Source organism: Sminthopsis crassicaudata, chromosome 1 (assembly GCF_048593235.1).
Source record: "Sminthopsis crassicaudata isolate SCR6 chromosome 1, ASM4859323v1, whole genome shotgun sequence".
Taxonomy (NCBI): Eukaryota; Metazoa; Chordata; class Mammalia; order Dasyuromorphia; family Dasyuridae; genus Sminthopsis; species Sminthopsis crassicaudata.
Genome location: NC_133617.1, coordinates 390,207,298 through 390,220,637, shown reverse-complemented (window position 1 = coordinate 390,220,637; position 13,340 = coordinate 390,207,298). Strand labels below are relative to the sequence as shown.

At 30.9% G+C, this 13,340-nt stretch overlaps 1 protein-coding gene across 9 annotated transcripts in view; it reads right to left on the bottom strand.

Moving 5' to 3' along the window:
- Positions 1-13,340, bottom strand: part of UNKL (unk like zinc finger) — a 129,384-nt gene that overhangs the window by 37,964 nt on the left and 78,080 nt on the right. For 7 of the 9 annotated variants that reach the window (XM_074279659.1, XM_074279661.1, XM_074279662.1 and 4 more), the window contains 3 exons: positions 10,930-11,118; positions 6,081-6,143; positions 51-228 (listed from right to left, as the gene is read on the bottom strand). In XM_074279659.1, the coding sequence (XP_074135760.1) occupies positions 51-228; positions 6,081-6,143; positions 10,930-11,118 (430 nt within the window). The remainder of the gene's footprint in view (positions 1-50; positions 229-6,080; positions 6,144-10,929; positions 11,119-13,340) is intronic. The other 2 variants (XM_074279663.1, XM_074279667.1) reach the window with 2 other exon arrangements.

Sequence of the window (13,340 nt, the reverse complement as noted above, 5' to 3'; positions counted from 1 at the left end):
GCTTTAACATAAATGCAAAAAGGAAAAAAAGAGGAAACACTTAGACTTACCTATTACTGATTCAACTGTATTACTCGGAGGGTAGAACGGGAGAGCTTTGGCATTGATAGCTGATAGAGTTGTAGGGGATGAACTACCTGATCCAATACTGGAAGCCAGACTAGAAGTTATACTGGAGGTTATACTTGAAGCAAGTGGGTTAACCACTGCAAACACACTGAGGTGGTTCTGTTTAAAAATATATAAATAAAATAAGCAAATGTATTTTTTGACAGAAAAATATTAAAGTGACATAAAATACAATTAACTGGGAGAGGATGTGGAATAATTAAGCAAATTTTGGAGGTGTTATGTATTTCATGTGTTTGTGTGTATTCTGTTCCAAACCAAAGGATCAAGGAAAGTTAACTTTTCCAACTGTTTCAAATGATGTTTTAAAATGTCTAATATGTGACAAATATGACAACCAAAATCATAAGCTACTTATTGCTAAAAAGCATTACCAAATGTGCAACCTTCCAGATTTGACAGACATAATCTGATTTTCCCCAAAAAATTACTTTAAAAAAAAGTTTCCCCCCCAGAAAGTTACTTTTAAGAAACAGGCACATGCCAGCATAAACAAACATAGTGAATTTAGCTGGTGAAAATAGATGTGGTAACAATGGGGGGAAGACATTCAATAAGCATTTAAGTATTTTCCTGCATGCCTGCCTATACATATCTTAAGACAAAAAATCCCATCGTAGCTTCATTATTCCTGACTAAAACAAAACAAAACCCAACAAAGATTTAAAGATCTTTCCAACTTCTTGGAAATGTGTGTTTGGAAGTCTACTTCTGTTGTGTGTGTATAAGAAGACACAGTAAATCATCTATAAATTCTGAGAATGATAATATTATTTTCTTACTTTCCTCAGAGGGGACCAAAAAAAGTTCATTCTTCAGTTATCTCAGGAAAGTGAAAATTTGGACAAATTAAAATTATCTTTAATAAATGAGAAAGGGCCAAGGTAAATCTTATTACACAATAATGGACATATACTAGCACAATTTCAATTCAAAGAAAAAAAGGATTTAAAAATATTAGCTTCTCTCAAACATAGCTGAAAGAACAAAGAAATTCTCAAAACTAAAAAAGTAATACTTTGGAAAGGGAATTAGAAAACACCTTTAACAGATTTTTATTAAATCAGAAATAGATCACTAAAAAGCACAGAATAGTTTCTATCTGTAAAACAATGACATATCTGTTACCATATGATTCCCTATCCATAAATATTTAAATAAAAATGACTTTTCCTGTGTCACTTTCAAATTATTCACTTGATCAAAATAGTTTTCTGAGGCAATAATTTTATTGCTGATGTCATTATCAAAAGAAAAAAAAAACTAATAATTTTAAATAAACTACATATCCATGAAAGTTATACCAAATATGGGAAAGGTTAAATGAAACTATTCCACCTAGCAATATTTTCTAAAACTTAATTATTATCTTATTCCTTTCCTGTTTTTCCTTTCAAACAAATCATTTGGGGATGAAGTCAGGGGATGGAAATACCTCAGAATTCTATGTCACAATGTGAAGTATTTTGATGCTCTTTTAACAAACATTATGTAAAAGCTTAATTAGAAAGTGTATGACCTAAAATATTAATCACTCTAACACATGACTTAAATTATCTTCCCAAAATCTTATACTCTAGAAAGAAATGCAAAAAACTGGATGAGCTTTATTTATAGATCTCACTACATACAGCATTTACAACTACTACTCAAATAAATGAGTTAATGCTCAGCAGTCATTTCCCGACTATTTATCATTCTACTCCAAGAAGATGGCTATTTAAAAGAAAGTACCATCACTGTGAAGATTTCTTCACAAGGCCAAAAATACCAGGTTGCTGGAGGCTTATAGCCACTTTCTGACTTCTAATAATTTAGGAAACAACTTTCTTGCCTTAAAGAATCTTTAATTATGGGCTTTACAACTGGGCAGAATATCTTTTCAATACCCAAAGAATGCTAAAATGTAAAATCTGTTAGATCTTTGAAGTTATCTAGTCAAACCCTCTCATTTTACATGCATGCATTCTATTTGTCTTTTTGAAAAAAAAAAATGTGGTTTGACTGTGAGGCACTTTGTTCCTTGATCCTAAGCTGACTCCTGATTATTCAAAGTGGTTAAATTTTGACTAAGGTTAGTCCAAGGGTTTGGAGAGCTTTAAGTTTAGAGTCAGAATATGGTACAGACTTAAGACATAAGTAGGAACTCCCTACAGCCACTTCCCATATTTCCTCTTGTGTCAGAGATTTCTGTAAGTTAGTACCTGCACTAAATAATAAACTAAAAATAATAAATACCACAAAGCATAAAAATAAATAAATATTTGTCACGTGTCATGTTATAAATATAATATATAAACATATTTATAAAAATAATAAAATAATTGAATAATAATAACAATAATAAACTGAGTATTTAGTGCCTAGCCGAGAGCGTTCATATTGCAGATATTCAATAAAAGTTTGCTGAATGAGCAAACTAAGGCAGGAGTGGAGAGGGGGGACACACCTCAACTGAAAAAGAGTGTGGCAAGCTTAACCAAGAATTAAAATGAACAAAACTGTAGAGAAGTGGCACGAATAACTATGAATTAGAATGAATTAATATTTGCTTAGAAATACTATGTATGGGCATGTTGCTCAGTTAGATACATTAACTTTCCTTCAAAGGAGATTATGGTATGATTATCAACAAGTATCAAACTATATTTTATTGCTTTAAATATCAAAAGGTACATTTTTCCGGTCAACTAATATTTCTGATTCTCAATAAGAGTTCAATTACTTATCTCATTTCTTGATGGCTTCTCCAAGTTTACCATCATCCTCATTTAATTAATATAATGATACCAAATCTTCCCTCTACAGAATGGTCCACAGACAAACTGTGGAATCCCTCCCTGCCAGTGAGAAGTAAAAAAAATAAAACAGAAAAAGAGAAAACCCCAATAATTATTTGTAATTAAGCCAACTGAAACTCATTATAAGCCAACCACTACCTGTTCTAATTTTGTGAAGACTATTTGATATGGCAGAATTCAAGTGGATTTTTTTGCCCAAGTTATAGTTTTTCAAATCCTTCTAATATATTATTCATTATGCTTTCAATAGCAAACTTTCCAGTATATTTCCAAATCTGGTATATCTACATAGAAAATGTGGAAAGACTCTTGATTGCATGGTATAACCAAAGAGTTCAACCTTCAAGCATACAAGTATTACTGGGCAAAAGATTCACCTCTCCAAGGTACTCAAGTGGTACTTACCTTGTAAGTAACCAATAGTGTTCAACTATAGGCTTTGGATATATAGTACTATGTCACAATTAATTAATTAATTATGGGGTTTTCCTATCAACTGCTACAAAATCTGGACAATCTCAGTATATGACAACTTATAGATGCTAACCTATAAAGGAAACATAGTCTAAATATGTGGCCAAACTTAATTTTTCCAATATTAGGAAACTTATGTTTGCACCTATTTTGTTTAATAGAAAAATTGTTCAACTCTTCTTAAATGACATACTTCTTAATAGCTAATAAGAGGGAAAATGGACTTTATTGTAAGAAAATGGTGGGCATCTTGGAAAAATTTGTGATAATTCAACAAAAAGGTAAAAAACTCTTGAGGAATAAATATTCTAAGCAATTTCTTCTCAAAAAGTGACCACAGCAATAATTTAGCACTGCCTGAATGTGCTAAGACTTACAGAAGGATTAATATATTCTATCCAGTACTGTCTCAAACTAGAAAGGAGCCTCCTTTCAAATATTAAAAAGAAAAGAATGAAGAACTAACCTGAAAGCAGTCCCAAACAATATATTACTTCTTTTTTCACTTAAGCTCATCATTTGCAAAAGATATTGCATGCCCATTACAAGTTCAAAGGTGGAAATACAGGCATAAATGAAAAGGAATCTAAAATTTGGGCAATAGTGCAGGGATTATCTGCCTTTTTGAGTCCCAACACAGTCCAAGAACCAAACCAACTATGGAGAAATATAGAGTAATCACCATATTAATCACCAATAGAATTACGGCATATTATCATAACTGGGCCCTTATTATTCCCAGTTGTAACAAATGTAACTGAAACTAGTTTGCCCTAGAATGGGGGGGGGGGGGGGGGAGAAGTCCACTCTGGAGGAAGTCAGTCAGAAAACCCTATCCTAAAACATAAGATGTAGCAATTATTGTCTATTAATGGGTCAGTTATAAAAGAAAGACTATTTCTTCAAGAAGCCTCAAACTTTCCATTAGTAATTGGTAGACAATGTATCTAATGACCCAAGAAGTAGAAAGACCTAAAAAGAAATTCTCTTAGACATCCTCTAAAGCAAAGCCATCTGGCTGGGGCTTCCACAAAGCAAAGATTTTAAAGTAAACCAATATGCTGTTGGTGACATAACTATATTATGATGATACCTAGGATCTTTTGGAGGCCTATGTGAGAATTCACAGGGCAGAAAAAGATAGAAAAATTAGCTTAAAAGTCTCTAATTGCTGGGCTAAAATAAGGTCAATCAAATCACCAAAAACTATGCTGCAAGTCTGTCTCTGTCAATCAGGAATTTAGTGTTCTTTAATATTCTCTGTGTTTCTTCCAACGGAGAGGAATGAAAAACCTCTGTTTCACAGGCTAGATCCAGTCTTCAGTTCAGTTTCATCCCGTCAATTTCAAAATACCTTGTTACTTGGGCCACTTGGAATATAATAATTCTTAGGTACTTTTATGACTAGCCCATTCAAAACAGTGCTACTATACATCTAAGAATAAATATCAGTAACAGAGTCATGAAAGGGGGGTTACTTATATAACTGGCAGTCCAAAAAACAATACCCAGGCAATAATTCTCATAACTGTCCACCCAAGTAAAAAACAGAATGTAACAAAACTAATTTAACCACTTTAGAACGTTTTCTCTACTTCTGTGTCTTTTCCTTTTATATAAATTTTCACACTTTTTTCTTCCTCTAGCTCTATCAATTGCATATATGTATACCTGAAAAATGTTAAATATGGTGTATTTATTAAGTTCCATTATTCTCTGTAACTAATTTTTAAAATATTTTCATGTTGTACAGACGTATTTCTTTAAAAAAGCCCATTTTTTAATATAATTGGCCTGATTTTAGTTTTCTTCTCATATCCCATTGGGAAACATTCCCAACATTTGTTTAAAAGAAAGGTTCTAAGTGGTTATTCTCACAGGTTTGATAGGAAAGAATAAGGAGCAAGGTGGGGTGGGAAGAACCTGAGGCATCTGAACTATATCTAAATCTCCATAGTTTATTGATTATTTGGGTTTTTTTTCTTTTTTTCCCATAATAAAGAATCATAAATAAAATTATTAAATGACCTCCTTTAGCAAGAAGCAGAAAATATACTGCTTCTAAATGCCAATATCTGTGACATATCTCAGTTCTATAAGAACCTGCTACAGAAATCCTAAAGTATATACATATTTCTTTATAGTTACTAAGAAAAAGAAGCGATTCACTAAGACACTAGAATACTAATGACAAATGTGACAAAAGTATTTTTTGGAACTTTGAACAATTCTGAAAAAAAATTCCTTTCTGTTGTAAAAATATTTTGACCCACTGACTTGAGAAGGAATTAAGTTATGAGAGTCTGCACACTGTCCAAGTACTCAAAGATAAAGAAATACAATATGCAATCATTTGAGAATGGCTAGGAAAGTTTACAGAGTTCTACAAAATGTTTCATTTCACAAGAGATGTTTTTCCTTTGTGTTTAGAGTCTGTTTTTATTACTTCCAAAGTACAAACTTTATCAAAATATGAAAACTCTACTTGACACCAAAAAGTTTTATCAGATTACAACAATAAAAGCACTATACAACAAACTGATGGAATATTTATAAAGTTTCAGGATGAATAATAAAGGAAAATCTGTAGTACCTTCAATACTTTTAGGAAAATAACAGTAGCTTATTTTACTCACAAAGATAATAAATTCAAAATACTGGTCTCATTGACTGTACCTGTTTATTGTCTTGTTCACTTATTTTCTGGTTATTTTCAGTAGGCAAATTTCTCTGTTTTGCCTGAAACACAGAAATACTTATGTTGTAAAAGATAAAGATATTGATTTCAAGTATATTTACAACTCCTGACTCAAGTTGAGTTCTGAATGTATAAAATAACAGCTAAGCCAGGAAAATTATTTAGGTGTATGTGTCAGTCTTCAATTCAAATATTTCTAGTTCATAGTCACACACACATATCACAATACTTTCCAATGAATGATGCTAGATAGTTAAGTTAGAGAGATAGCTAGGAGACAGAGAATGACATTTCTACATTTATGAAATTCTGTGAAAGCAATTTCAAAAGAATCAAAATTTAGCAGAATAGTGAGGGAGGTATTCTAAAAGACATACTAGTAAGCAATTTTTCCAAGAGGAGGTCTGGCCACCATCCTGCTCCTTCTATGAAGGAAAATATCAATATTAAAACTATAAAGTTCATATAAAAATGGTATTCATGCATATAGTTATATGCCTAGAACCAAAAATTTTGCCATAAGAATGAATACTGAAGTGGAATAGTACTTCAGGGAGAATTCTACCTATTTTTAACCTAGTTTGGAACTCCTGAAGGGTCCTCCCTGTCCCTAAGAAAAAAATCATGAAAAATAAATGATGAACAGTCACATCATTAAATTTTGTGTGATATTTTGGTTTGTCACTAATGTCTTTCCTTGTCATCTAATGTTATTTTTGTATGTTTTCTTCTATTTTCTTCCTTTCCTAGTTTTGTAAAAAGTGCATGTGCTTTGTCTTCCTCCACCTACTTAGAATAGAAATGGAATAGATGGAGAAGTGGATTGGGCTTGGTGAGGCCTTTGGTCTTTCTATATGGATAAATTTGTAAAGCAACTTAAAAACACATAAGCTGATTCAGATCATGCTAATTTTTATTACTAAAACAAGATTTATAATCTTTCCAAGTCAATCAAGTAGTATATTTTTTGAAAGATGTTTCAATAGCCATAGTAACAATTTTGTTAGCATTATCTTATGTTCCCTTCATTAACAGAGAAAGCATCCTGGGTTTTGTTTTTTTTAATCTATTCTTACATCAAACTTTCAAGAATACACTGTACAGAGAGATAAAGTCACTCTACTTAAGCTTCTTGCATTTATTCATTCATTATGAAATGCCTACAATTTAAAAGACAGTCTATAATAGGGGGCAGAGAAGAATATCTAAATGGTAGACTTAAAATAAGTATGGACTTTAAATCAAAGATTCTTTGAATCCCACTGCTAATATTTAATAGCTGTGTGATCTCTGGAAAAGTCAAAAAATATCACCAAGCCTTTGCTTCATCATTTGTAAAATGGAGATAACATCTCCATTAATATCTATCTACATGAATGTCAGAGATACATAATGAAAGTTATTTTTCTTTGACTCATAGTTATTTATGTACTTATCCTTCTTTTCATAAAACTATTAGTATCTTGAAGGCAGAATCTGTACCATATTTATTTTCGTAGCCCCAATACCTACCTGGCAACTTATACAAAGTAAATAAATATTAAATTTATTTGAAAGCAACACATTAAATACTGAGGAACATAGATGTACACATGGGCATACTCATGCACAGCCACACACAATATAAAACTACAGTTTCTGGATTGAAAAAGCTCACACTCTAGAATAAGAGGGAAATGATGATACAACTCTTCTATTAAAAGAAAAGAATGATTCTTTTTGTCATTTTTATCTCATTTCGCTAAGGTTATGGGGGAAAAAAGGATCAGTTAAGCAATTTGGCCAAGGGTAGATGAAGTCTTTCTGTCTACAACAATTTCTCCTTTACTATGCAAAAAAATAAGCAACTGTCAGGTAGGTTAGTTACCCAGTCACACAGAACAAACAAAGAGTTGTTCATGTAGGACATACAGAAGGGGAAAAAAAAACAATATGTGGGTAGAGGATGGGGTTTCCAAAAATTCAGGGATTTGTGCAGTTATATTTGTAAAATCCTCAGAAATAAAGTCCAACAATACCATTGATCTCTAGCATTCGGGTTTAAATAAAGATGGTGACCAACTTGAATAGCTAAAGTTTCTCAATCAAATTTATTAATCTGATTCTCCCATCAGAAGCCAAATTTTGAACCAATTAATGATTATTCTAAGTGACTAAGAATAACCAAGAGTATTCTAAATTATGCTCTTTTTATACATGTTCCTAAAATCTTCTACTCAAAGAAAAAGGTCATCTTTGTAACTGATAGCTAACTATATATTCTAATTTCTCTTCTATGGAAGAAGTTGATATTAACCAAACAGAAGAGAAAAAAAGGGATAGTGAGGTCTTTTCTCACAAAGTTCTTTTCTCATAAATCTTATCATATGGCAAAACTGTTAGTTCTTTAAGGATTGGGTAAATTTTTATACAAATGCTGAAACTCCAAGTTTCATATTACATATATTTCTGAGTAGCAAAGGTTTTCAAAAAATGTAAGAAAAACAATTTTTGGCTGCAATTTTTTTTCCAAGATGGCAGACAGAACTCATCTCCAAATGACTAGAACTAAATATTATTTAGAACATCATCCTTACAGTAAGTAATTTACAGTAAGTAGAATTTACTTCTACTATCTTCTACAAATAACTCCAAAATGATGTAAAATTCTATCATCAAAATGATGTTTTGGTTCCATTAAACTGAAATACTTCTTCAAATACTACCTAAAAAGAATCTTAATCTTATTTTCATGACTTTCAATATTGTGTCTCTTGACCACAAGTTCTAGTATTAGCATAATGGATTCAAATTTCTTAACTCCACCTAAGATAAGGTTAACTAGTTAGCGATAGTAACAAATTAGTATTATACCTATTTGTTCACCCAATCTCTCCAACTTTGGAGAACTAATAAAATAGAAAAATGTACATTTAACCTTATTGAAAAATGGGCAGAGATAGGACTTCCAATTTAATTCTAGTCATAAAAAGTTGTACTTTAAAATCTTCTATGGATTTTTAGTTGGGTACACTTAATAACCTTTTCCCTATCATTTATTTATTTTGCTAGGGCAATTGGGGTTAAGTGACTTTCCCAGGGTCACAGCTAGAAGTGTTAAGTGTCTGAGGGCAGATTTGAAATTGGATCCTCCTAACTTCAGGGCTGGTGCTCCACCCTAATGTGCCACCTGGCTGCGCATTTTCCCCAATCATTTAAATGCTAGTTCTACCTTATAAGATTAAAAATGATTTAAAGTACACCCAACTCAATATACCCATTGAAGACCTAAAAGTCTTGCTGTCTTCTTTGCCCTAAAATCACAAGTAGCAAATAAAATAATGTGCAATAAGCTATTTAAGAAAATACTCATACTCTAAAGTGTTCAGTGAAGCAATCCTATATCAGATTTATAATTAAAGTTTATAGTTGTGTTACTGTTTAGGTGAAACAATTGTATGTGTTTGATTAACATTAGTTCTATGAGAACAATCTTAAGCTGTTTCTAACAAGTGTCACCAGTGCATAAACTGTGACATGCAGGTTATCTCAAAAAACATTACAAAGTGGCTATTATATTTACTGCTTTTCTCTCCTCCTTTTAAATAGGGGAAAAAAACAAACGAACAACAAAAAAAAAAAGGAATTCAGGTATGAAACTTCCCATATATTTACCCTGCTCCCTTCAAAAAAAAAAAAAAAAAATCAACTGAATTTCACTAAATTTCAGTTACTTGTATAGCTCATATCATGGGCAATATTTTCCCAAGTTATTTATTACATGTACTGGGGTAATATAAATAAAATTTTTTGTTTTTATTATATATATATATATATATATATATATATATATACATATATATATATATATATATATATATATATATATATAATATATAATATACTAACTATTTTTCAGGACTTTGTACATATTTTACTTAATAGAATACTAAAGGAAAATGTAAATTGTACATTTTGCAGGAAAAAGCAATTATAGAGTAGAATCTTTATCTGGATCCTACTACCTGGATAGATCTCTAAATAACTAAGACCATTCTAAGGATTGGAAGAAAAGACAATATGATGGAAAATTATAGCTATTGGACAGAAAGAATACAAAGATTCAATAAAACCAAGAGTCTTAGTACGGGGTTCTGAAAGTTCACAAACTTTTTCTTTATTTAAACTATATTTCAATATAATTAGTTTTCCTTGTAAGTATGTATTTTATTTTACACACTTGAGAATGTTATTCTGAGAGGGATAGTTTATAGGCCTCAAGAGTGTCAAAGGAATCCATAATATTAAAAAATCAAGAACCATAGGATTGTATAATAAATCCTTTGCTCAATAATGTAAAACAGATCTCAGAAATAATTAGAGTAAATTATATTAAGGATAGCATGCAATTCCAGTGTCTTTCAGCATCTCAATTATAGAGGACCACAACTCAAAACTATAGAAAGATGGAGGTTTATCTTGACCTGAGGTCAAATGCTCACCTATACCAATATTTTTTCAATTTTTTCAAGCTATTACTGATATAAATGAATTTACTATATTAATTTGAAGGTATTTCTGTATTTATAAATGCAACTGTTTCTAAAAATAAATTTCAATTTTTATTTTGAAAAGGTTGTGTATTTTGAAACAGTTGTGTATGGTCCACAACCTTTCAAGACTAAGCTTTTTATCCCCATCACCAAGACTTACTTGAACACCAACAGACTGAAATCAAATTTCATTATTCTGCAAATTATCAAATGTAAGTCATTATTATAAGTAAAATATGAAAAGTAGCAAACATATTTTCTTCACTTATTGTCAATGTTCATTTTATTGACATACCTGATCCTCTCGTTCAAAACCTGGTGCTTTTGGATAGCTAGAAGTTGGTGAAGAAACGCCTGATGTGGTAGATTCTGAACATAAACCACCATTTGCTAATGATCTTTGCCTACAAAGGGGTCCAATAGGAGACAAGGAACTACTGCTACCAGAGCTTGATGTTACTGTTGGACTATTGGAACAGGAGATCTAAGGAAGAATACAAAAAACACATAATGTATCTGCCCAGGCCTTCCCCACTCAACTAATGTTCTGTAAAACATGGCACTCAATATAAATTGAAAAAATAAATGTCATGCACAGGTTAGGTTTTATTATGCACAAGACATGAACTCAAGAAGCAAGGTTCTCCGAACACACAAAAAATTTGTCTTACAAATGGGGCCAAGTTGTTTCATATTACATAATTTAATTTTCTCATGAAATTAATATTGGTTCGGTTTTTCCTCTGGTTATACATGAGAATCATAACCCAAATTAATTACTTTTTTTTTTTTTTGGGGGGGGGAGTTCAGTCAATATTTTCATCGCTTAAGGAGAAGAGTATGTTTCAAGAAAAAAAGTTAAAACATTAAAACTTTCAACTCAAAACTTTCCTTACTGTTCTTCCCTTAATCTTTCTCAGAATAATTTAATACATTATGCTTTGTGTATAATATGGCAGAACAAAGAACACAGTTGCTATTCTAAAATCATGTTCTCTATAAAAATACTTCTCAAAAGTGCCTGAAGTATGATAATTCCAACTAAAGAGCCCATATATTTAAAATGTGTATAATTATTTCTAATAATCATGGATCATATATTCCATTTAAAAAGATACTATAATCAGTCATTTGGAGGAACTTTTTAAAAACAATACTGAAGTGATAATTTCTGTTTGTAAAATTGTCTTCAGTTGTCAAAAATATGAGCCTGGCTAACTGGGAGACAGGAAAAAAATAGGAGAGAGAGAAAAAAAACAGGCTACATTTATAAATCAATGTAATTTTTAAAACGGGGATATTAAAATAATGAAATAAAACTTCAAATCCTTAGATCCTATAAATATAGGGTTATAACACCCTAGCATCATCAGAACAGTAACACAACTCTAAATCAAACAGAAATGTAGTATTCTAAAAACAAAGATTATTTTTCTGTAACTTAAGATTTCAAAATTAAGTTTTCATCATCCCTTTTCGGTCCTACAAGATGTGCCTCAAGTAAAAATTGCAAAATCTTTTCAAAAAGAAATCATAGCAACTAATCTAATTTTATTTTTTGGTAGTTACTAGAACAATAGATCATGAGAATGCCAAAGGTGTAGACTATCTATGGGGTGCCTTACTGAATGTTGAAATCTCTCTTGAGCTCTTGTGGACTAATTAGTAATATGGTTACATTAATTTATAAGGAGTTGAAAAATTAGATCTAATTAATGAATCCTTGTCAATTCTATATTTGGACCAATTCAATTCAACATTTTTATTAACTGTATGCTGGAAGACACATGGATATGCTAGTAAAACAAAGCTGAGGACAGTGAATATGACAGTGAAAGAATCAAGATACATAATCTGTGCAGCAGTTTGAAAAGATGGGCTGAAAACAATAAGAAATTCTCAAAGGGGCAGGTACAAAGTTCTGAAGTCAAGTTCCAAAAAATTATGTTTTATTATAACAGTAACTAAGGCAGGAATGTAACTAAAGTGATTTTTTCACTAGACAGAAAATGATAATAGATTTCCTCAGTTTCTTCTAACTGTGAGAGTCTAAATTTCCACTAAAATTAAAGGAACAAAAATAAAAGGGGATAAAATCCTGATTAATGGTGATACAAAGAGAAACAGGGATTCTAGTTTATTGAACTTTCTGGTTAAAAGAGTTAAGTACATAGCAGACTTTTTATATCAATTCTTCCATTTTAAAAATAGTAATGTATTTTAGTGCCTTAGTTATTATCAAAATATACTATCATCCAACTACATCTTCCTTTGATAGCAGATGATCTTTAGTGTTTAAGAACTGGAAATGAGAAAAGCATAAAAGTGCTATAAGAATTTAGTGTCCTAAATATTGACTTAAGCATTTATTAAGGGTTGGTGGGTTGGTTATGCATCATGACATTGACGGCACTGAAACTTTATTTCAAGTGAGCTAGAAAATTATGAATATAGACAACACATAGAAATATAGAAAATGATCATTAAAGAATAAAATATAAAATATTCATTACAACAATATAAGAAGAAAAATATTTAAATATAAAAATGAATAGACAAACAAAATAGAAGGGGTAAGAGAAGAAGTGATGGGAAAATTATTATAAATACTTTTGTCTGTTGCAATTTTTAAAAAAATTAAATAATTCTGAAGACAATACAGATTGTTCTTACTCCTTGATGTATATAAACAATTTTATAAAAATA